General features: G+C 42.5%; 3 protein-coding genes across 6 annotated transcripts; 2 read left to right on the top strand and 1 right to left on the bottom strand.

Annotated features, from left to right (window-relative positions):
* Positions 1-1,113: 1,113 nt before the first annotated feature.
* Positions 1,114-6,759, top strand: si:ch211-284e13.6. 2 transcript variants are annotated; one of them, XM_036564383.1, is made up of 3 exons: positions 1,114-1,404; positions 4,595-5,567; positions 5,723-6,759. In XM_036564383.1, the coding sequence occupies exons 2-3, from the start codon at positions 4,626-4,628 to the stop codon at positions 5,732-5,734; spliced, it is 954 nt and encodes a 317-aa protein (XP_036420276.1). In that variant the 5' UTR covers positions 1,114-1,404; positions 4,595-4,625; the 3' UTR covers positions 5,735-6,759. The 2 variants fall into 2 exon arrangements, with proteins under 2 accessions (XP_036420276.1, XP_036420275.1); XM_036564382.1 differs by having other exon boundaries at positions 1,115-1,404; positions 4,595-6,759.
* A 397-nt stretch (positions 6,760-7,156) lies between these two features.
* LOC118803854 lies at positions 7,157-9,907 on the top strand. Its single transcript, XM_036564372.1, has 3 exons — positions 7,157-7,320; positions 8,200-8,252; positions 9,300-9,907. Exons 1-3 carry the CDS (start codon positions 7,173-7,175, stop codon positions 9,735-9,737), a joined length of 639 nt encoding a protein of 212 aa, XP_036420265.1. The 5' UTR covers positions 7,157-7,172; the 3' UTR covers positions 9,738-9,907.
* Positions 9,908-10,897: 990 nt separating this feature from the next.
* On the bottom strand, positions 10,898-17,025 carry si:ch211-284e13.5 (uncharacterized protein LOC793850 homolog). 3 transcript variants are annotated; one of them, XR_005006932.1, is made up of 4 exons: positions 16,007-17,025; positions 14,335-14,643; positions 11,682-12,359; positions 10,898-11,110 (listed from the first exon to the last, which is right to left on the bottom strand). XR_005006932.1 is itself a non-coding variant. In XM_036564384.1 (3 exons), exons 1-3 carry the CDS (start codon positions 16,617-16,619, stop codon positions 11,797-11,799), a joined length of 1,485 nt encoding a protein of 494 aa, XP_036420277.1. In that variant the 5' UTR covers positions 16,620-17,025; the 3' UTR covers positions 10,898-11,796. The 3 variants fall into 3 exon arrangements, 2 of the variants coding, with proteins under 2 accessions (XP_036420277.1, XP_036420278.1); XM_036564384.1 differs by having other exon boundaries at positions 10,898-12,359; XM_036564385.1 differs by having other exon boundaries at positions 10,898-12,338.
* Positions 17,026-24,134: the final 7,109 nt, after the last annotated feature.

The following is a 24,134-nucleotide window of genomic DNA, read 5'->3' as shown; positions in this document are numbered from 1 at the left end:
ATACATCTTCTGCAGAGAACAATCTGAATTTTTTCCTGCCAATTTTGTTGCGGTTTTATCTATTGAAAACAAAAATGAAATGTGCCATAACTTTTGCACTGTTTTATTTCATCCTGTATGTTAAATTCAGCTAATATGTCATAATTGTGCACTAAGATGTACGGAGCCCCGCTGTTGACATCCTATATAAATAAAAATAATGTGTGGCCACGACTTAGTAAGGCGTGATCTCGTTCCCACACCTTACTAAGTTGTGGCCATGACTTAATTACCTCATTCCCACGTCTTAATAAGTTGTGGCCACACATTAGCATTATTCTAATTTGTATGGAATGTCACCAGCAGGGCTCTGTAAAGATGTGCAGAAGTGTTTGTGTTAACTTTTCACTCAGATCATTTGACTGGGGCGCCCAAACTTTTGCATATGATTGTAGTATAAAAACTATGGGGTGAGCGGGTGGGGGTTCTGGCAGGGGCATATCAAATGTCCACACTTTCGGCAAGTCCTGGTATATAGCAATCATTTTAAGGATATTTACAGCAGTACAATTCTCATGTATGTGGATGCATTACACACTTATTACTATGTATTACTACACATATGTGATCTTACATTGACTTCACTTGTCCCAGGATAAAAGAAGCCAAACCTCAAAGACTTTTAATCAGTATCTGTGTCAAATAAATGCATGACTACCAGCAGAAGGCTCCTAAAAGGCAAGCACAGCACTGAGAGAGAGAAAGAGAGAGAGAGAAGGGGTCAAATTTCACTTTTCATTAGCCATTCAATCTAATTCTCGGATTCAGCGTCAGGTGAGGACTCCACATCAGACAGAAAAGAGATACTACTTCTATTTCTACCACTCCGACCTGCTAACTGCTAACACGAGTCTGCAATACATGGTTTTAAACACAATCTAACTTCTTTTTCATAACTCCAGCCTCACGTGAGCGACTGCTAGTGGGCCAAACCCGAGTCTGAGCTGAATTGTAATTTGCCTAGAAGTAGGGCAGGATAGCTCCGCCCACTCGCCCCAAAACGAGCCCGCTGATTGGACGGAGGCGGGTTCTCATTGGTGGGAGACCGAAACGTGAGCAATCTGCGATTGGTCTTCGCTTTGCTCTATCAGAGCGCGAGTAGCGGCTTCAACAAGCCAAAACCACAGTCAACACATTAAAGCAAGTGATGGTGGGAAAACGCAGCCCGAGTCAGTGAGTGAACAAACAGCGCTGCTCGCTCTGAATCTCTCCGGCTGAAAACTCCAGGAGCTGAAGGCGCCGGAGCGATGAACTGGGCTGCTTGTAGTCGGGCGTCCGGCTGATACGCAGATATGACTCTTCTCGGTTAAAGCCAAGACAATGCTGAACATATGCTCGGACTTCCCGGGATCACGGTAACCGAAGGTAAAAGAAAAACTCCAAATGAATAGTGTGCATCAAAACAGGAGGTGTCAGAAATGTTGGTGGTGATTGATGATGGTCAAATATGTCGTTACCGCTGTCATTATTATTATTATTATTATTATTATTATTATTTTCATTATCATTATTATTATTAAGTCTGATTTGTGCATGTTTTTTCGAGCGCACCGTTCCTAAAAAACTTCCTTCACCTGACACGCATTCATATGCAAATCGCCACTGCGCTCATTTCCTGTCGCTTTTCACGTGCCGACGATACCGGGCCTCTTCCATGGTCACGCGAGCGCTTCAACTGTAAACCCCGGTGCTCGTGTCTCGTTCGTCGGGGCGGCTCGAGCTTCACGCGCACGGTTCTGGTAGCGAAGGCGGGGCCAGCCCAAATAATAAACGCGGGGAGGGAGGGAGGGAGAGAAAGGGGGGGGGGCGGTGGAAGAAGAACACAACAAACCCTCGAAATGTAGGCCACCGCGCGTGACCCAATTCCTCACGCGCACACACATAGCGAGTGTGAATGTGGAGCACAGCACCCCCACCTCCCTCCTCCCTCCTCGCGCCCAGGCACGGATCCAGTTCTCGTGTGTTTTTTCTCTCTGTGTGCCACAGCGATGTGGAGAGGTTTGTACGTGCAAGCGAAAAAAAACAACCAAGATGAAGTTAGCTTCTTGTTCGAATTTCCCGTTCCACCTTAAATGGTGCGGCCGTTACATTTTGGCGCCACAGGCCTCGGCATGTAACTGCCGCACCATTTAAGGTGGAACGGAAAATTCGAATAAGAAACAGGCGAACTGACTTCAGCCTTGAAAATACAAGACAAACGCGCTTTTGTTGTCACTTAACGTGTCCATTAAGTTCGCAGCAAGCAAGCAACAGTTTGAGCGGTTACGACAGCGCCCCCCCACCTCCCTCCTCCTCCTCCTCCTCCTCCAGCAAACCACAGTCTCCACAGTGTGCCAGTAAAAGATGTCAGGTGACCTCGTTTTCCGCCCCAGCAGCACCACAACCCGCTACGATCAACAAACAGGAAACGTTTTAAACTGCTAGTCACGTCACGTTTATGTCACTCAAAACCCAGCGCTCGTCTCAACTTCACATACCCAGAACCTGAACTCTGATCAGCTTGAGGGAGGAGGGAGGAGGTGGGGGCTTCATGTGTAACTAAGATGTAGGTTTTAGGAAAGATTCCACTTGGTTTGTGGAAGAAGAACAACCACCTTCACTCTTTCAGTGGCCCAATCTGTTCATAGTAAATGGACATTTGATTCATGCTTGCAATATATTAAGTTTATTGTGTTGGGAAAATGTCAAACCGGGTGGCATTTATTTTAAGCAAGACTCCAGTTTCCTTTTTGGCATAGTATTTTGTAAGAGGGCGTGTGGTGATACCGTTTGAGCGGATTCTTTACAGACTGTTGCAGGTTTGCATTCAGAATCCATCTTAATGTTCCTTTCAGTACATTCAGGGAACACAAGCTCACAGACAAAACAGCCTCAGTAGCCTTAGAGCAGAATGGTCACCGTCTACCATCAGTTGTGCTGAAAGAGTTTCCCTGCAGAATCATTTTGTTAACAGGCCCATATCTGACGCTTCTCTTCCGCTGGGGGCCAACTGACGACATTCTGACCCTCTCTTTATTCCTTATGATTAACCAGGTTACTTTCTTACTTAGAAGGGTATATGTAAATGAGCCACATTTTATTGGCAGCCCTGGATTGTGCCTTGTTTGAAGAGCAGTTCAGCCTAAAACACCTCTTATAAAAGTGTGAATGTTCTGTTTTTGTGACATCATGAAAACAGTGAACTCAAAATGGGCTGTTTTTGCAGCTGAACAATACATTTTACAATTTGAGCAGTGTTCACATACTGCATTAAGCTTATTTTAAAAAAAGTGAGGACATGGGCCTTTTTAACCATTTTCTGAAGTAACCGAAAGAACTTTATTGAAGTTTACCAGTGGTTGAAGTCTTCAGATATTTTTGAGGCCACTGTACAGACTCTAGACTTAATTACTACAAGTTAGTGGTTAAACTTAGAGTAGTCTAGTTGAACTGAAACCAAAACTTGTGACAGAAAAGTACCGTATCATTATTAACTGCTGGGAAAGCTTCTCTCTGGCTAGTTTCTGTACCCGCAGAGAAACGGGAGCGTGTTTTGCAGGTATCTGACACGTTTGATCACAGCGTACTTGCCAGGCCGCTCCCAGGCTTTTGTGGAGGGGTATCGGGTGTTCTTGGTTCTGGCTTTAGCCAGTGTGCTCAGAAGAGGAGATTGTGGAGAGTGTATGTGTGTGTGACAGATATTTTGTTTTGGCCCCCCTGGCGAAGGCGATCAGTCTGAGGCTGACCTACTTTTCTCCTTCACTTCATACCTGCAGAGCTATTTATACCCATGACACACATGCACATGCACACACACACACACACACACACAGACTCTCTCCCTCCCTCAGTGGTGTTATTATGCTGCCAGTCTGGCCCTAGGGAGACCTAACCCACCCAGCCACCCACGCTCTCAAAGCCCAAAGCCCAACCCTCGGAGGCCCCCTCTCTAAATACACTGTAAAAGGAGTTTTGGGGGCAGTGAGCAGTCAATTGTCATTCGATACTCCTCTTTACCCTCAGCTACCCAGACACCGGAAGTTTCTGTAGCCCCCTTTTCTCTCCTCAGATCACATTTGTCCTGACATCAGCATGACAGTCGGCTTATTGTGCGCAGGCTGGTTCACACAAGTTTGAAAAAAAGAAGGCAGAGCTGTATGGCTTAAATAGAGCAAGGGGCTCTGATAGCTGTAGAGCAGGGATCATCAAATAGCAGCCTGCGGGCCAAATCCTGCCTGTGAGCAGGTTTTTTCTCGCCCCAGCCCACCCTCCAAAACCGTTTTTTTTTTGTTCTGGTAAATATATGTGACAGGGTACACCGAACTAGCATCAACTGGAGATGTTCATTCTGACTTATTTAAGTGTCTGTAAGAGTTACCTGTTAAATAGAGCAACAAACAAACAAAAAACCTTTGCCAAAAATAAAGTAGGGCTGTATGTTTGCAACACACAGTACATTTGAAATGTGTTTATTCCAAATTAACTGAGGTAAATCAGATACATGTAAATTACCCTAGAAATGTTGATGATCAAACAGTATCTACAGTCCTTTTGTTGTTCTTGTTTTGGCTAATAGAAGACAGAAGCATCACCCTGCAGTTCTGCAAATGGATGACAGAGGGCGCCTCCCTCCAGGTGGGGGTGGTGAGCCCAAACTCCCCGCCTCAACTATCCAACTGGAACACGACCATGAGGTCAGGCAGGTCCGGAGGGAACCAGGTGACCCGGTGACTTCCACGCATGTCCGAAAGGAAGATATCTCGGATGTGCCGCGCAAGGTGCCTCGCTTCCAATATGTGGACTTCCCCTCGCTGCACCAGTGCATCAAGCAGCTATCTGTGCCACCCCTGGAGGGCTGGCTGACCTCATGCCCTCTGGGGAGAGTGCCATCCTGTCAGCCCAGCAGCCCCAAGGAGAAGGTGCCCAAGTTTAAGTACGTTGACTACCCTTCACTGTACCATTGCATTCAGCAGCTGTCCGTACCTCCATTGGAGATCTGGAGCTCGGGCTTGACAAGGCCTGGCTCCGGGGAGTCGCAGGGGGGTATGGCAGGGCAGAACCCCTCTCAGATGCCTGGACACAGCAGTGAGAACCACCAAGAGGAGAGGGGGAATGGAACAAAGCAGCAAAGCAAGAAGTCCAACAGTCCCAGTCCCAGAGTCCCAAACCCAGAACTAGCAGCCTCGCAGCACCCAAGACACATGTTGCCAGGTCTATCTTCAGAGACAGGAAAGAACCGTCATACAGATCTAGGGGACCTGTCCCAGAAACCCTCTGGTTCTAGGTCTGAGTCAAGTTCTAGATTAGAAGCAGACAGAGTGGCAACAAGGAACGAGAGGGATGTCAGGCCATCTGTTATCAGTATGGTACGCACTGAACGCCAGAAACGGCATCTAGAACCAGTGGGATGGTTAAAGCGGGAAAAATGTCTGGATTCTGTAGAGCAGGTAGAGCAGAAATCGGTTCCAGAGTCAGTCTGTCCTTTCTGCCAGCAAATGTTCACAGATCCTGAGGAGCTTCGGACTCACCAGCGCAGCCACAAAGACAAGGTGAACACATCTGGTTAAGATCTCCAACATACTGTATGTAATCGTGTTACCACTGGAGTTTGCTGTAGTTTACTGTATATGACATGCTGCAGACACTTACTGGGGGAAAGAACTGCTGAAATTTAATCTAATGCAGTCCTGTTTGACATTCACAGAGACCACACTGATGGCTTGACTCAGAAACTCATCGAAGATATCATTGGTCACCTGTTCAGTGACAGTCTGGCCTTGACCTATCAGCTTATTCCACATCTACAGGAAGCTCCTGACTGACAAGGCCTTCTCTGCTAAGATTGGTCATTCTGTCCGTTACAGTGTTAGCACTGGGGAGACCAAAAATTGAAGACATACTAAACATACAATAACCTGTAGATCCTTGGGAAAACATAAACTCCAGTTAACATGAACGTGAAATGTTAACAGGCCTAATAACTGGTTGCGAGAAAATGGACAGACAAGAGGACACACACTCATACATACAAGCCCCATGCAAAGGGAATATTTGCTGTCCTTTATGACCAGTTGACGTAACACTGTTGGCCTGTGGGCTTAAGTAGTGTAAATGAACTCTGGGGGGAGGATATTTGGTGAAACTAGCTTTAAGACCTGACAAAGATGCCAGGGTTTCCCATTTATGGGCTTTGCAGTAAAAGATACCTTACTGTCTAGCAAACATTCATGAAACTCAGAGTCCGGTGCCTCAACAGTGCTGCAGGCACAATAATCGTCCTAAAATAGTAGAGGTTCTCAGCCCAGCCCATGAGGCCCCATGAGGCCAGCAGCACTTGCTTACCTGGTTCAGATGTGTTGGGAATTCCAGAACTGGAGTTGGGAACCTTGTGATAGCAGGACTTTCTCTCTGTGAGTTAAGATGATCCTACCTTTGGGAAACCAGGCCCAGAACAGGACACAGAGGCATTTGTGCTGGGGACACTGGGGTTTATAAGTGTAGTATCTCGGGTTGACTATCTAGCTTCGGGTGCCTATCAAAAAGTGGCTATGGCATATGCTGCAACAAAAATAGGCTTGTCGTTTGTTACCTGATCTTTTTAATCTTTGTATTTCTGATGTCTTTTTTTAAAGTGATTAATGTATGGTTGCTTAGAATTGATAGATTTAACTTAAGACTTATTAAACTGGTTTTCAAAATGTTTTCTTGTTTGTGTGCATTAAAGGTTTTTTTGTACAGAGATAAGTTCTGTGTTTGTTTCTGACACACACACTTTATTGTTCCTTCTCATGAAAGTCTCAGTATTTGCATATCAACCTGTTTGACTGGTTTAGACTTTATTCAGGACAGAGCATGTACTTCTTTATCAAAAAACATATCCTAAAACTTGACATATAGCAGCATCCTGACTGAATGTGACTTGTGTAATGAAATGAAATGAATTAAAATGAATGTTAAATTGAATCAACAGTACGTTTCAGATAGCATTACAACACTTACCAGGCAGCGTAAGTTTGGGACTTTCCTGCTGCCCAGGGTTTTTACTTAAAGACTAAAACTTCTATGGTGCAGTCACGTTCCTACAGTTCAGGAGTGCACTACAGCCAGGTCAGCTGTGATATTCACTCGTAAACAGCTCTTCCTTGCATGCCCGGATGCCTCGGCGAGCTACCAAGAAGAAGAGAGCCAGTACTGAGAACACTGCTGAGGACGGTGGTGGCAGAGCAAAGAGGACGTGCCAGAGCAGAGTGGGTAAATCAAGAAGCAAAAAGAACAACACAGAGGAAACAGCAATGGGAACAGGTAATAGATTTTAGTCTTGTAAACCTTCTTACGAATCTAATATATTGCTACCAAATGAGTTCATGAACTAATCAGATTAAGAAAGAATATAGACTACAATAGTCTAAAATATAGTTCTTAAAACGGATCAAAAAACTTTTTTAAAAAGAAGTCTTCTGTTGAAATAACATATAGTTAGGTTTCACTTTCACTTGCAGTTTAATACGCCATTTATTGCCTAACCCTGCAGTTTAAGAGTTCTTACCTAAACTACTTGGCTTCATAGCTCAGGGTTTCCACTGTCTCGAACAACAGTTCTGTAGAAGTACATTTTTCATTTGTCAAGGTACAAACAATGTAAATGTACCCTTAGAAGTACAGCAATGGTTTTGAGGTCCAACTGTATCCTAATAATGTCTTACCCAGGAGAAAAATACATATTTGCACCTTGTCACAACCTATTTTTTAAAACAAAACAATAAAACAGAAAGCTTGGAGACGAGAGTGTGTGTGGAGTCAATACAACTTAAAAAATATAGCTGCAATGGTTTATGGTACAGTTGAGTTCCCTAACTAAAGGTACTGAAGACCTACCCTTAAGGGTACCAGCCCAGTGACAGTTCAGTACCTTTTTTTTTGAGAGTGCACCTGGTTCATGATATCTTATCAAAGCCTGTTAAAGCAAGTGTGTTACAAAGGAAGGGAAAACGTGAAATGGGCTTCCAGGCCTCTCAAGTCCTGCCATAGCAATCACGTCAGAGTCTTGAAGTCATTCCTTTACATACCATGTAAAATTGACGTTGTTGATGTTGATGTAGCAGTGACAGTATTCTCACTGCATAATAATTAATCATTTATTAATATGTAATAATAACACCTAAACACCTATATTTCTTCTAGGTAAACCATCATTTATTCCAACTTATTCTCCCAGCCAGGAAACATCACTAAAGGTGAGAGCCTCTTCCCCGTTCTGGTGAACTGATCATGTAGTTGCATGTAAGCATGTAGTTGGTTTTTTTAGCGCCACTCCAAAAGTATTTTGCTGCCATCTCGAGGCAGTGCTGCTTGCTTATTTCTTGTACCACGGTCTGTTCTCGCGCATGCACAGACTGAGAAATACAAAAGAAATCCGAGTAAGAGTCCACATGCACTGAGCAATCTCATTATCGAGCTAAAATCCAGCTCTCTTTATCGGATTTCTTAATTTTACTTACTCAGATCTAAGAAATCAGAGTATGCTGTTTAATGACCATTTCAATAATCAGATGTGCAGAAATCTGATTATGATCAGATTATTAAGTGCATGTAAACACAATGTCAATACATATTGAAAAATATAATCTGTAACAGTACCAACACTTTGATTTTCTCTTGATCTCTTTATTCACTGTCCTTTGTGGAAACCACAGTCAGTGATCAAAACTAGCCACCTGGGTGCATCCCATTAGTAAAGTGGGGGGCAAGGGGAAGGGTAAAGTTATGCTTGTACACACACCCAAAAATACTTTTTATAAATCAATTCTAATTTCTACAAGATGTGATTTTTTGGGGGAGGATGGCACAGCAGGCATTGCAAAAGTTCTATCTTTTATTTATTTGGAGCTAAACCAATCTCTGTAGTGAATAAATAGGGTCCAGACATTTTTAACACGTCAAATATTGAAAATGAAATGAAATCTTGACCTCACAACTAAAAACAGTATTGAACCTGAAAATACGTGAATTGCTCCTAGTGCACGTGTGTATGCTGCATACATGGTGTAAACAATACCATTTTAAAATTAACATTAATAAAAGGCACATATTCATTCACCCCTTATTAAAGTTGTATTGTATAAAGACACCATCGTATCACACGGAATCAAATTTTACATTTTGTGTATTGTTATGTCCTTAATATAAAGATGAATATGAAGACTTAAATTTACCGGTTTAAAACCCTCCTTCAAGAATACCTCACATTTTAGCCTTCTCCCTAACCGGTATCTTCTTTACAGTGTCCAGATTGCACATCTCCATTGAAGCCTATACTGGATACAGCAGGACGTCCCATGCCGCTGCTGCAGTGCCTCCAGTGTCCAGCGGGCCAGCCACTCTGTGAGCAATGTCTTTACCCATGTTCGAACAACCCAGACAAAAGCACCACCACCTGCACCAACAAGTCCTGCCAGCTTGTCTTGGTGCTGCTCACCTGCGAGGAGGTCACAGATCCCTTGAGCAAAGTAAAGGGCTGCCCGCTGTTCCGTGCCTGCCCCAAGTGTCGCAGTCTGATGATGCATGAGAGAGGGTGCAAGTATGTTGCTTGTATGAAGTGCCAGCACAGATACTGTTTTATCTGCCTACGGAGCACAGTTGAGTGTATAAAGGATGTAAACAAGTACTGGTCACTGAGCTGCTCCAAACCAAGAGCAGCCAGGCAGAGATTCCAAACATGAGGAGCTGCACCTCTCAGCACAAGAGGGCCCTCGGTTCTGAGCCCATGATACAGGTGCACTCGAATTTGCTCCTCAACTCGAAATTCGATCCTGCTTTTTGAAATCACTTCTTTGTTCTAACTTCTAGTGTGATTCGTGCAATTGGCTATCGCTTTTGCAGAAAACTTGTAGCATGCAGTCCCTGAGGACTTTGAGAAAAGAATCTCCTTGTATTAATAAGGACAAACTGCTCCAAATGCAGCCAAGACTACATTAAGATGCCTTCCACAAGTCTGTTCAAGTGGAGAGTCTATTTCTGATTTGCCCATTAAGGAAGTTGGCAAAATCAACCGCTTTAAATGGAAATTTTGAATTCACCGTGAAAGATTTAAAATTAGGGGGAAACTTCTGAGGTGATTTTAGCTTTAATGAACATACAGCCCTTTGGCAACACTACAGATTGCAGCGAGTCTGGCTGGAAAGAATTCCAAAAACATCACTGAAAACTGATTTTGAATTCACTCCAAAATATTTAAATAAACACCCAAAATGTGTTTCTTCTCTGTAAAGTGATTCACAAACTATTATTGGTCTTTAAAGCCTTAGACTGACAAATGAAGGACAACAGAAATTATGTAATTTGGAGCTCCTGGAAACTTTAAAACTGCATGATGTTTAGATATGTTGTGTTTTAAACTTTAAAAGACCGTAAAAGCGAAAATCGAATTAATCTTCTGGATCTTCAAAATAAGCAGTGCAGATGAGCTTGTAATGCACAAATCAACATGATGATTAAAAATACCGTTAATAATAATGCCATCGGATTAACACCATTCAGGAAAGCCCAAAACAAATTACATTTAGTATAAACTCAAATGAATACACTTCCTCATAATGCACGTTTTTGGTAATCATCCTAGGAGAAGGCTAGTTAATTTACAGCTCTAATACAGGCTACAGCTCTCAAGGAACAAATTTGGGCAGCCCTCAATTAAACATTCTTCTGATCTGAGGAAAAAAAAAACCTGCAGAAATCCATATCTAGCTTGATGAGTTTATCAAGCTAACTTTAAACCGTAGTATATGATAAATCCCACTAGAGGGCAGACGGAGCTTCTTTTGAATTTGTTCCAAATGAAATTCAAGGTCTGGGATGTGCTGAGACCAACACACTGGAGCCATTTCAGTTTAAACGTTTGTATTAAGATCTGGTATAAGACAATTATAAACACTGGACAGAGGTCAACATTATGTTCAGAGTCAAAGTCTTGTTACCAGGCACTTGCATACATTTGAATTAGCAACAGTACCATTGAACCCTGAGAGTGCGGTCACTGGGAGGGAAAGAAGTCAGGGTCCCTTTGTCCAGCAGTCCTCCCCCAGACATGACTTAACTAGAAATAAAGTAAAAAGAAATCTTGAATACTTTTCAGTATGAAACTGTGTCTTGTTCCTATTAATATACAGTTGTATGCCTGTTCAAATTTTCACGTTTTGCTGATTTTCAAGTGAAAATAAGTAAACACATTATCTACAGGGAACATCCTTCATATGGTATTTTTCTGAAAATTCTAGTGCACAATTTCTATTTAATTACTGATTTTAACACACTGGAAAACATAAAATATAAAAATGTGCCTTTACTTTTGCACAGGGCACATGTTCTATTTTATTTTTCCCCCAGTATGTTACATTCAGTGAATAAACAGTAATTGTGCATTGAAATGTGCAGACATGCGTTCTCTGAAGAGGATACGTACTTATTTTCACTGAGAAAATCAACCAAACATGTTAGACCAGGGGTGCACAAACTTTTGCATAAGACTGCATATGCTATATAATACACAAATGGCCAGCCATGTGACCAATTTCCTGACAGTAATGTGTCTTACAAGAAAAACACTAAACTAAAACTTTAACTGTAACATTATTTTTTATTATAACAGGTTTTCTGGTAAAACTTACTGTATTTCTTGATACAAACTTTTGAGACACAAACAGTTTTAGAAATTAGAGGTGAGGCTGTAATTGGTGTTTTTTCACAGAGAGGCTTTTCTACTTTTGCACAATTCCTAAACATTCACACTTGTCCCCTGGCATGTGACCTCTGATGGAACTTCAGCCCCCCGCAGTTCCTAAAGGTTTTCCCGCACTGTCCACACTGGTACGGCATCTCCCCTGTGTGGATGCGGAAGTGGCGCTTTAGTGCCCATGAGTGGCGAAAGCGAGCGCTGCAGACGGTGCACACATATGGCCTCTCGCCCGTGTGGATCCTCTGGTGAATCTTCAGGTGCTCCATGCGGTTGAAGTCTCTGCCGCACTGCGAGCAATGGTAGGGGCTGCGACCGGGGGGGAACAGGCTGCGCTTGGGCCCCCTGTGGTGATGGCCAGTCTGTTTCGGGTGCATGAGGCTGCGGTGCCTGCGCAGATCCTCCTGACGACTGAAAGACTGGCCGCAGACCTTACAGACATGCGAGGGGGCTGAGCCGTGGGCAGGGTAGAGCTGATGAGGAGCGTGACTGGAGAGGGAAGCGGCATCTCTGTGTGAATGTGGTGGGGCGGGGAACGGGTCTGACTGGCTGGGGGCAGCGGAAGTGAGGAAGTCTAGATCTGGGATCTCTCCTGGGAAGATGGAGGGATCAGCTGATGGAGAATGAGACACATTAAGCACATGCAAACTTACTGTATGATTACAATTTCTCTCTAAACTGTTGGCAAGATCATTATTTTTACAGACTTCTAATAAGAGTCATTCTATTCAGCATGAATCTCACCTTCATAAGTGTTTCTTCAAAAATTATGTGGGCGATAATTAATGCAGATTATGTTATAAAATATGATACAGATATTAAGAATTCTGGGAATGCAGTAAACCCTTGTGTAGTGTTGATGTGTTTGTTACTCAGTGGTCTGGTGGACCCACCGCATTGTTTTTTTTAAATCAACACAGCCATAACTATTTTTGTAAAAACACCACATATTTAAAAATATACCAAGTGGCCAGTGCAGGGTTTTCCTTTAGACTGTAGCCAGTCAGCAGCCTGTCCATGTTGTCCACCCTCACACACAGCCACGCCCACACACACACACACACTGACAGCAGGTCATGTAGGAGGAGAACAGAGTGAAGGACACAGCGCCTCCACACTTTTATTCCCTGCGGGTTCACCCCAACACCACATGTGTAATATAAATGTGTGGGGGAACAGTGTGAAGTCATTGAAAATGTGTTATTTTATATGCTCTTCACAGAAAATGAGCAAAGGCCAAGGAATCTGAGGTTGAAATAATAACAAATCGCATCATTTTTTCTTTTGGTAAACGCTGACCCCAACACCACACAAGGGTTGAACAAAAATGCCATGAATGTAACTGAACGTTAGCACTAAAGGTGCTGAAACAGTTATTAGACATTAAAACATAATCAAGAAATACTGTCAACTGCCAAAAGCTGTTGATTTTATTGTTCATATTTTCATTCAACCTAGATTGACTTAACGACTTAACCTGAAATTGGCAGCAATACACATACAATGCTGTACCAATGTGAGCAGACTGAGAAAGAAAAATAATAATTATGGCTAAAATTTAAAAAGGAAGTGTGGGGGGCTTAAAATTAAGAATAACGTATGCCTAACTTATCGTTCCACGGAAATGCAACATTATTTTCAACCGCTGAAAAAGAAAAAGAAACTGGCGTTGCTTCTAAATCAGCAGAACGGTCAGTAAATGGTAGCTTTCCCTGGTGTTCTGACAATCTGAACTGCTCCCAGAGGACGTGCACTTCACACTGTGAGGGATTCATCAGCATGAGCCAGAGTTACTGTTACAAAAATCAGGAACAAAAAAGTACGGAAAAAAAAAATACAAAAATTACAATACTAATGACACAGGAATATTCTCAACTGTAGTGTTCATTAAAAGTATTTAGCAGCTACTTCAAAAACTATTGAACGTTTGGCAGCGAGTCCCATCACAGCATTACATTCGCTGGCTAGCTTACTATGTACTGGTTAACTTCAATTACAACTCATTTTGTAAACATAATTTTCAAGTAAAACAAAGGCGATCTGCTCGCCCTGAAAACATATTCACATATAATTTATCTAGTGAATTAGCAAAAATGTGAAACAGGTGTTAATGATCCTGCAGAATAAAGAGCAAACATGTTAATCTGCATATTTATTACCTTACTAGCTTTTTAGCAACTGCTTATTACTTAAAGTACTACAGTAAGTAACTGTAAACTACTGTAGCTCAAAATTATGGGCTTAAACAAAGTGCCATGCTTTTTCTGTGGTGATCATTTAAGCTGTACCTTAGACTGTCAGAACAGTGCCAAACTTTTTACTGTTACAGTTTGTCACATTTACAGGCCAGCTTTAAGCCTAATAACTGATCATCAGATGATTCATTCGCACGAATAACCGAATATCAAAATATTTGTTTTTTTGCAGTCCTGTAACCCACATAAGTCTTGGTAAAACTATTACCTAAACAAGCAAACAAGTCACAAGATTTTCATCATTTGGATTAGACATGGTTTACATGCAACTTGTGTAATGTAACCTGAGAAAGGAAAATGTTTTTGGTAAGACTTACGTTACACCACACTTACCCAGAGTGTTGCTGGCAGAGGAAGTGTATGAGTTCGACTGAAGCTGCAGTTGTTCAGGCCTCCAGTCGTCAAGCAATCTCGACTGGGCCAGTGAGAGGCAGTCAGAACCAAAGCTCTCTTGCTCAGAGTCAGGGCCATTGCACTGCTCAGTCTTCTCCACCTTCACTGCGACCTCAGACACAGCAGTGCCAGCGTCAAGCATCGCAGACTCCTCCATCAGAGCTGATGTTGCAGGTTCATTGGCTAGTCTGACACATGTCTGATCAAAATGCGAGTTGTCTTGTATGCTGTGATGGTCATCTTTTCCGCCTGTGTAAACATAATACAAAATGTTTAAATTAACTTTCTGCATTTAATCCTACAACAGTACATCCCACTCTGGTCCTGGAGTGCCTTACTTACTTACTTCCTCGCTTATTTACTTACTTACTACACAAATTTTCCCCAGTGTAGTCTTTGCTAATTACACCTGTCAGTTAGGTCTGCTGCATCACGACGCCACCAAGCTGGGTGAGTGAAAGCGCCACCACATCTTTCACTGGACAGCTAAAGGCGCCTGGAGGAGAACGCTGACTGACAATTCTGCTAACGTCAGCTAACAGATACGCACTCTAGCTAACATCATGCTGAGTGGCGGGGAGAGGAATGACCATCTGACCATCCTACATATCCAGAGAGAGCAAGGCTAGTATGTTCTCTTGAAGTTATATTTGACAAGGGATTGAACTCATGGTTAATCAATGACACTGCTGACAGAAACAGATCAGCAGAGTTATTCCAAAGCATTTTAAGACTCCTGCCCCAATCCAACCAATCAGTCTTTTTTTTTCTCCAATTTAGTCTTTACCAGTTCCGAACGGTCGTTGCCGATGCATCCTTCCAGGTATGCCCGGTGCCAGCAACACGCCCAGCGTTTAGATGGTTACACAACTTTAGAGCCACAAAACATTGTGCAGAACAGAGGATCAGTACGGAAGTCCAGAGAGGCCATGAGGTAGTTAGAACTTTCTGGATTGTTTTTTGGGATAATGAGTTAATTATCTTACCTCAAGATAAAAAAAACTGTTATCTTGAAATAACGAGCTACTTATCTCATTATCTCAAGATAACAAAATTATTATCTTGAAATAATAAGTTACTTATCTTGTTATCTAAATGAGTTACTTATCTCATTATCTCAAGATAACAATCTAGAAAATTATAGCAACAGCTCCGTAGATCAGTGTTTTTTTTGTTTTGTTTTGTGTAAATCTCTCTCCCAAAGCCTTTATCATGATTTAGTGGTCTAAAATGGAACTAAAAGTTTAATTTTCATGGGTACTCAAGGAGCAGGACTGTGAAACACTGTTCAAGGAGCAGGACTGTGAAACACTGTTCAAGGAGCAGGACTGTGAAACACTGAAACACAAGGAGCAGGACTGTGAAACACTGAAACACAAGGAGCAGGACTGTGAAACACTGTTCAAGGAGCAGGACTGTGAAACACTGCTCTTTACCAACATCCAGTGTCATAATCCACGCTGTGTCGAGCAGTTTACACAATACAGAACAAGTTCAATCTTGACTTCGCAGTATAACTGAAAGAGTGCATGTCTGCGTTGGGAAGGATTGGGTGAACCATACTGACCATATTGATTGCTATTATATTATAGAATCAGGTAAAAAGGCTCACCTGCCAGCTCACTTTTAGCCTCCTGGTGTGCACTGGACTCCAGATGTGCGCTGGACTCCTCCTTGGCCAACAAATCTGGCTTCAGATCCTGTGTGCACACGCTTCCATCTTCTCGGATCTCGCAGAAAGAGCTCCCCTCATATCCGTTCGCTTCACGGGACGCACCAACTTCAAATTTTCGTTCAACGTCCGCCAAGCACTCGGCAATCCGCTCGGGACTCAGATCCACGTCGGTAGGCGCACTCGCCTGCTCGTGAACCGCCGGCTGAAGCCGACTACCGGCGGAGAGACTCGTATCGACGGCAATCATCACCTGGGCTTGACGCTGCTGACGCTGCGCCTCCGCCAGGCGCTCGCGCACGGCGCGCAGCTCGGTCTCGGCAGCGCGCAGACGGGACTCGAGCACCTTATTGTCCCGGAGGGTCTCGTGCATCTGGTCGCGCACGTCCCTCAGCGCGTGGCCGACCAGTTTGGTCACCTCAACCACCGCGATTTCCACGGCCACGCCGAGCGCGCTCTGAATGCTCGCCGTCAGCTCCTCCCGAAACGACAGCGAGAGCTCCGCCACCAGAGCAGAGCCGCTGCTGCTGGGCGAGGTTTGGCCGCCGGACATCACGGCCTTTTAACAGAGTTAACCGAGCTGCCTTTTAAGTCGGAATGACACGCTAAGCGCTGAATTACACACAGTCTCCCACAAAAGACCACATATATCACATTCCCGTCCTCTAGAGGCGCCGAGTCTGTGATTTCTGCCTCACTGACTCCAGTTTCTGCCCTTCTTCCTCGATAATGTTGAACGTTAACTCCCCTGAGAGGACTCTGAGTTAGCCAGTTAACGGACAGGACCTGCAGCGCGTTTCCACTAAAACAGAGAGAAGCACAGAGACACTACGAAGGACTGAAGTCTTTTGCCCAGTAATAACAGGCGGTTTTCCCTGCAAACGTCAATATAAAAGTCCTCTGTAGCCGTTAGCTTGTGCTCGCTAAGGTGATGCAGTTAGCTACTTAGCTTTTATCCCCGTCTTCCGGTTGTCTAACCGAAGCCCTGCCCATTAAAGGCGCATAGTGCTGTGACTTAAAGGGGAATTCCATCAATTTTTCAAATTTCTAAAAATTTCAGTCTTTGAGATGTAAGCAGAGTCATTCAGAGTGGTTTGATGTGAAATGGTTATTTCTTTACAGTGGTGGTGACAGGAACCATATAAAAACACGTGCTTTTGGACAAACTTGCTCCATACCAGCAGAGAGATTAAATGAATAAATAATAATACTTTGTTAGCCCCCTTTTACCCTGTTCTTCAGTGGTCAGGACCCCCATGGACCCTCACAGAGCAGGTACTATTTATGTGGTGGGTCATTCTCAGCACTGCAGTAACACTGACGTGGTGGTGGTGTGTTGGTGTGTGTTGCGCTGGTCTGAGTGGATCAGACACAGCAGTGCTGCTGGAGATTTATATATTTCTATACTCTAGAACAACGTTCTGCCTCAATACTGTCCAATATACTGCTGCAAACAGACCATACTATATTTAATATTTTATTATGAATATACTGAGGGGAATAATAGGATTTGACATAGGAATATATTTACATATGACTAAAAAGCCATGAGTTTAATTTAGAGTGAGTTACTAAACGGTCTAGTTTAATTCTCATTAGTTCTTGACATGAAAAAGTAAACTAATACGTAAAAGATATGAATAAGACTTCAACCTGATAAAGGTGATTTAATCAGAGGTTCACCTCCAAAATATTAGTTACTTTGCCTGGGTAAATGAAACTGTGTGTATTTTATAGTCTACTGTGAAGATGAATCCACATTCAGAATCTGTATTTAATCACTTAAAGTCCAGATTTGACCAAATGCAGCATCTCTTAATCACCCTACAGAGTCTGTGACACAGCCTGTGCATTTGTACAAAGCGTGGATGATAATACCGCGGGCTGAAAAGTGGAAAGATCTTTTAAAAATCATGTGGATGGTAGAGCTGTGAGGGACATTGATTCAGTCCCTGAAATTAATGTGCACAGATTTTTAAAACAAGTGCATTTTTATTAACAACAGGAAATACAACCCTTCAATAAAAAAACAAAACTTTTTATATGTGATCTTATATTATCTAATATTCAAATTACTCTATTTTACAAATTTCCAGGTATGCTTTAATTTCTTGGAGCAGATATTTTGTCATGTGAACATATCCTTCCTCTCACTGGTCCTGGATGGTCCTGCATTAAAAGAAGATAATCAGTCTGCTGAACATGCCAGCTGTCGGGGGAAGTTTGTCACTATCATACAGTTTTTTTGATAATTACAGCATTTGCTCTCAGTATGTATCTCCAGGAGGATTATGAAACTCAGGGCAATTCCCACTTCAGAAAAAAAGGGGAGAATAATTCCTGAAGATGTCTGTATGATGTTTCTGACTCAGTTCCAGAGTCTGGTCCATTAAAGGATCACCCACCCAATCAGAGGCAGTAACAGGAGCCTTCCTTGTGGTTAGATGTAATAGGTAATGTAATATTTATATGGTTTCTATACATATCGATTCATATTCTGCATGAAAGGATTATCTAGATTTACACTGCCATAGTGGAGTTTTCTCTGTATTTCACCTTCACCTGCTGCCATGCATATTTTACATGTGCTGCTTCTAACGCCATTGTTTCAATGGAGCAATGAATACAATAGCTTTATATTAAATACTGCTGCTTTAAAACGGTAAATCTAGTCATACATCATTTCTCAATTATATTTCTTCATTATTTCTATAGTTCTGTCAGTTGAAAATAGCCAAGGCAGGAGAGTATTAGGACATACAGTGTATGAAGTTATTTTAATTAATAATATTTTATAGTGTTTTATACTGTAAATTAAAGTGTTACCTTCAAATATTGCGTATTATTTGTATTAACTGTTTTCGGCTTGCCTAAAATGAACGAAACCAGAGATGTTACAGAAGAGGAGACTGGTCACTGGTTGAAATATGTATGAAAGTGAAAGCTTGTAACGGTCAACAAGTCCCGACTTTCAGTAAATACAGCCAATCTGCTTGCTGGTTACACTGCAAGTGGGGAAAGGCCTCCTCGTTGTCGAGATCTAGGCAAGCGCAGTACCAGAACAACCCGAAAAAGCGTTTTTGACAGATTTTTATCAGTGATTTCAAATATGTTTTTAAAGCAGCAAGTTGGCCTTCAGTTTTGAGTATTTAGGCTTCTCCTCTTTCTAAGAGATTGGAGTCTGGTCTTGTATGACTGTAAATGCCCAGCAGCGTTGCCAAGATGGCCACTGAGTGAACAGACTATCCTATAAGGAATCTGATAGAACCCACAGATCCTGGGTGAACTCTTTGGCTAAATTAAGCACGGCTAATTCAAATAAGCGTGGCTCTTATAAACTTGCTGCATGGAATACCACCCCAGCTTTCTCAAGGCCTTGCTAACAAAATTGCTTCTGCAGAACTACAAAGACGAGAGAAACTGAAAAAGTGACAAACTAATACCACTGACCCTGCTGCTGAGTGAATGGATTTTAGACGCTGGTAAGATAAAATTCAAAGATCACGTTGGATGCAGACTGTCGCAACGTGATGATCTTTCTCACGTGTCTTCTGAATGCTGTAAACATCAGAGCTCAGTCTGGGGAACCCAGAGTAGGGGATAACAGAGTTTTGACTCCTGAATCAGTCAAACAGACTTACTCAGATAGAGACACTGCAACATTCCAATGTTTATCTGGTTACAAGTTTGTAGATCCAAGTGCTTCCGGATCTATTACCTGCTCTGGAAACAAGTGGACCAGCACTTTGATGCATGAAAAAAAAAACATGTAGCACTCTTCCAGACATTGCCAGTGGGAAGCATACTTACTCTCCAGAAGGAAATAAAGAAATTTCAGCCACAGCACAGTGTAACCCAGGCTATTGACTTGTTGGACAAGCAGATAGATATTGACGAAATTGTGGTTGAGATGGGAGAGAACCTGTCTGTGAAATGGTCAAGTGCCTACCACCTCTTGGGATACAGAAGGGACAGTCAGATGAACCACTCAAGGATGAATATGACTATGGACACCCTGTCACATACACTTGTAATCCGAGCTTTACTTTTTTTGGACAATCAACAGTATCATGCTCTGAAGACGGAAGTTTCATCCTCCTGGATGGAATCGACCTCCTCCACCGTGCATTGATCAAGATACTTAAGATATTGTGCAATCTGTTACACCTCCATCATCAGAGATGACTGGCCTGTAGTTTGGTATCTGTGGATTATTCTCTTCCTTATTCCAAGCCTTAGTGTCCTCCTGCTTTCAGAAATCCAAGGTATGCCTAATGTGAATGATGTGAATTATGCTTTTGCTTCACCATGGATGCCGGCAAGTTCAGCAGGAGCTTTTCTTCAGCTGATTCATGTATCCTGTGTGAGTTAAATTCAGCAGGTTTTCCACAATACAGGTTAAACAAAGATGTGAACTTTGGTGTAGACTGTTGTCTATCACCCTTTTTTACTTACTGATCTGAACTGGTGTCACTTATGAAAAAAGTGAAAAAGGGGTGAGGGCTTTTAACGCCATATCACATGCATTATTTATGCTTAAGCCCTATAATAATACCTCACCTGCAGTTTTGATCAAACCAAAATAAGTCACTGCTGTTTTTGACCTAGTTCGTCCCCTATTTGTCCCGCATTAAAGCCAGATGTCAGGGGTTAAGTTGCAAGTCTAGCACTGTTTTTTTTTAAATAGTTAATGCAAAAATGTGCATTGAGAGTTGAAAAGGCTTTTAGAGTTCTTTGTAGTTCATATTTATTATTTGTATAACACTGGAATCAAATCAATCTTAAAAACACCCTCCATGTATCTCTCCATCCTGCACTGTAAAGAAAGAGTTTTAGGCCAAGACCTTATCTTAAAACTATTGTAAAAAATGTCTTAATTTTCATTACCTATATTATTTAATAATTTTGAGGTGTAGCACTTGGAATCTATTATTATCTTCTTGATAATAATAGAGTCAGAACTTGAGGAGTTATTTCTGTGTGGAGTTTGCCTGTTCTCCCCGTGTCTGCGTGGGTTTCCTCCGGGTACTCCGGTTTCCTCCCACAGTCCAAAAACATGCAGTTAAGCTAATTGGACATGCTGAATTGCCCCTAGGTGTGTGTGTGTGTGTGAATGTTGTGTCTGTCTGTCTGCCCTGCGATGGACTGGCGACCTGTCCAGGGTGTTTCCTGCCTTCCGCCCAATGACAGCTGGGATAGGCTCCAGCACCCCACCGCGACCCAGAAGGATGAGCAGTTTAGATGATGTATGTATGTATGTATGTACATTTTGCACATCAAAGGCATCTTGATATGTAAATCTTAAATGATGTTGTAGACCTCTGAGGACGTGTTGTCATTTTGTGGTCAAAAGTCACGGCCCTGGTACCCTGTGGTAAACAAAAATACTGATATTTAGAATTATGAAGGCATTAAGGAGTCAGAATATGAATGTCAGTATATACATGCTATATTGCACAGTGAACTGACATCATAAGACTTATCCAGCCTGTCATAAATATACCCCATGCAGAACCATCGTGCTTCATCTAGTGTTTCATCATGTGGCTCTGGCAGTGCTGCAGTTTGAGGAGCTGCTGGTGCTACATAACAGAGTTAAAGTTTAATAGTAGGCTTACTTTTATGTCAATTCAATGCATAGCAGTGTCAGCTCAAGTATGTACAGTATGTAGAAATGTTTGTATTTTGACTTCTGAAGTGAATGGGAACGCCACCATAATTCTCCATAATTCACTGGTTCAGAAACAAAGTCATTCAGAGTGTTTTGGTGTCAAATGAAAACAAAAGACACTTGTAAGATCCCTGTTGGTAAATAATCCCCTGGTTCCTATCACCACCACTGTAAAGAAATCCAAGTTGGCAAATTTAAAATCTAAATCTTAACGGCACCATTTCACATCAAACCACTCTGAATTAACTTTGTTAACATCTCAGTGATTTTATTATTCAGAAATTTTGAAAAATCTATGAAAAAAACATGTAGTGATACAATAAACTATATGCTGTATAATATTTCTGTAATAAACTACAACATTTTCACTTCTGAGTGATATTTTCCATAGTACTGTTATATAGGGGGCAATAGGACGACATCATTATCATGATAAATTATGTCACAGTATGCTTTTCTGAGCATATCTTAGATATCGTCAGTACTTAAAGAACACTGACTAACTGTATGTTTCATTACAAATGACGTAATCAGTCCTGTTTAATGGATTTAGTGCAGTGCAATTTGAAAAACACTGAAATCATTGTAGTTGTGGATATATTATCATTATTATGGTGTTTTTCTATGTGGCGTGTTGCATACTGTGTATCATGAAAATGTCTTGAAGAGTTGTGATATAATATTTTTGCCAAATCGTCCACCCTTACTGTCTTATAGTAATCTATAATATGTGTATCTAGTATACTATAGTAATTTACTACAAGATTCCACTATAAGACATTTCTGCAGTGTGGTAACCAAGTGGCACCGGCCGTAGGTACTACAATTTGAGGAGCTAGTGTTTGTTGAGCTGAAATGAACTTTCATGTCAATTTAATGTGCAGCAGTGTCAGCTTGCTTGTAGTGTGTGCACATGTAGCAATATTCATATTTCAAAGGGATATTCATATACTTAAAAGGGGAAATATTTCTGCATAATTCAAAAGTTGAGATGTAAACAAAGTCATTCAAAGTGTTTTGGTGGAACATGGTGCATTCTAGAGAAACTTGTCAGCTCAAATTTCTTTACAGTGGTGGTGACAGGAAGCAGAGGTTGCAGTGCAAGCATAGTCATTTGTTTCCATGTAATAGCTTTCAGTGAGGTCTGGTTCCTATCACCACCATGTTCTCTAGAATGAAGTATTTCTCATCAAACCACTCTGGATGACTTTGTTTACATCGAAATGATTATTATGCAGATTTTTTTTTTTGAAAATTCAGTGAATTTGCTCTTTAACATCCTCGTAATTCAGAGATTCCAGTAACATCCTGAAAGAAAATTGGACATGGGGGGAAAACTCATCTTTTTATTATCACAGTGATTGAATATGCCATTTTTTATTTATTTATTTTTTTCCACTACTATCAACCAGCTTAGACCCAGAGTTCCTCATTTGGACATATGGCCAACTATAATATGACGTAACCGCAGAGATCAATGATGATCTAAAGTGGATGTAAAGGGAGGCTGGCAGCATCCCTTTGCATTCCCGTCAGTCGAGCCCTGGTTGTATGACTGTGGGGGTGAACTGAGAGCTTAGAGCTGGAGTTCTGGACGGAAATCAATCATTAGGATCACAAAATCGAATCTACTTGTATCGCTCAGCACCTGGCCCCCCAACCGAGGCACACTGTCAGTCAGCGTCGAGCTGAGCCAAACGCCAACCAGCAGGTGTCGCCGCAGCCGCTCTGGTTCAGGCTCTGCGGTCGAGAGACACACAGACCTGGCGGTGACCATGGAAAAGGGGGGATTCCGCATTTAATAATTAAAAAAAAAGAAAAAAAAACCCCACAGATTTGCTTCTCGCGCACAACTGCGCGCGCTCATCTCGTGGCAGAAAAAAAGCAACCAGCTCTTGAACATCTGGAGTGAAGGTCGCGCTTCAGGACTCGGATTCAAAGGATGGATTTATGAGAGAAGCGTGCAGTGGTCTCAGTTTTATGCGCGCGCGTGCATATTTGCCATCAGCTTCTTCGCTCACCAAACGGCAAGCCTCGTGCCCACCATTATCAGCCCCTTCGCGCACACACATACACACGCGCGCGCGCGCGCACGCCGTGGCACTGACTGACTTCCACTTGCACGGGGGGATGATGTGCACTCGGCGGAGCAGAGCCGTGCAGTGAACGTGCACACGGCCGTCCGCGTGCGTGTCGTACTTGGGACGGGACGGGGGAAACAGCACAAACACATTATCATCCTCGGGGACGGAGGGGAGGGGAGGGGAGTGGGGGGGCGGTGGGGTTTGGTAGTGGTGGTGGTTGGGAAGGAGTGGGGGGGGCACTGCACGCGAATACACGATGAGGGAAGACAGAAGAGGAGCGGGGAGGCGATGCACCGCGTGAGCGTGGATTTTT

The sequence above is a fragment of the Colossoma macropomum genome, unplaced genomic scaffold, assembly GCF_904425465.1.
Source record: "Colossoma macropomum unplaced genomic scaffold, Colossoma_macropomum, whole genome shotgun sequence".
Classification (NCBI taxonomy): Eukaryota; Metazoa; Chordata; class Actinopteri; order Characiformes; family Serrasalmidae; genus Colossoma; species Colossoma macropomum.
The sequence above is the reverse complement of the archived record's forward strand: the minus strand, read 5'-3'. Positions and strand labels throughout refer to the sequence as shown.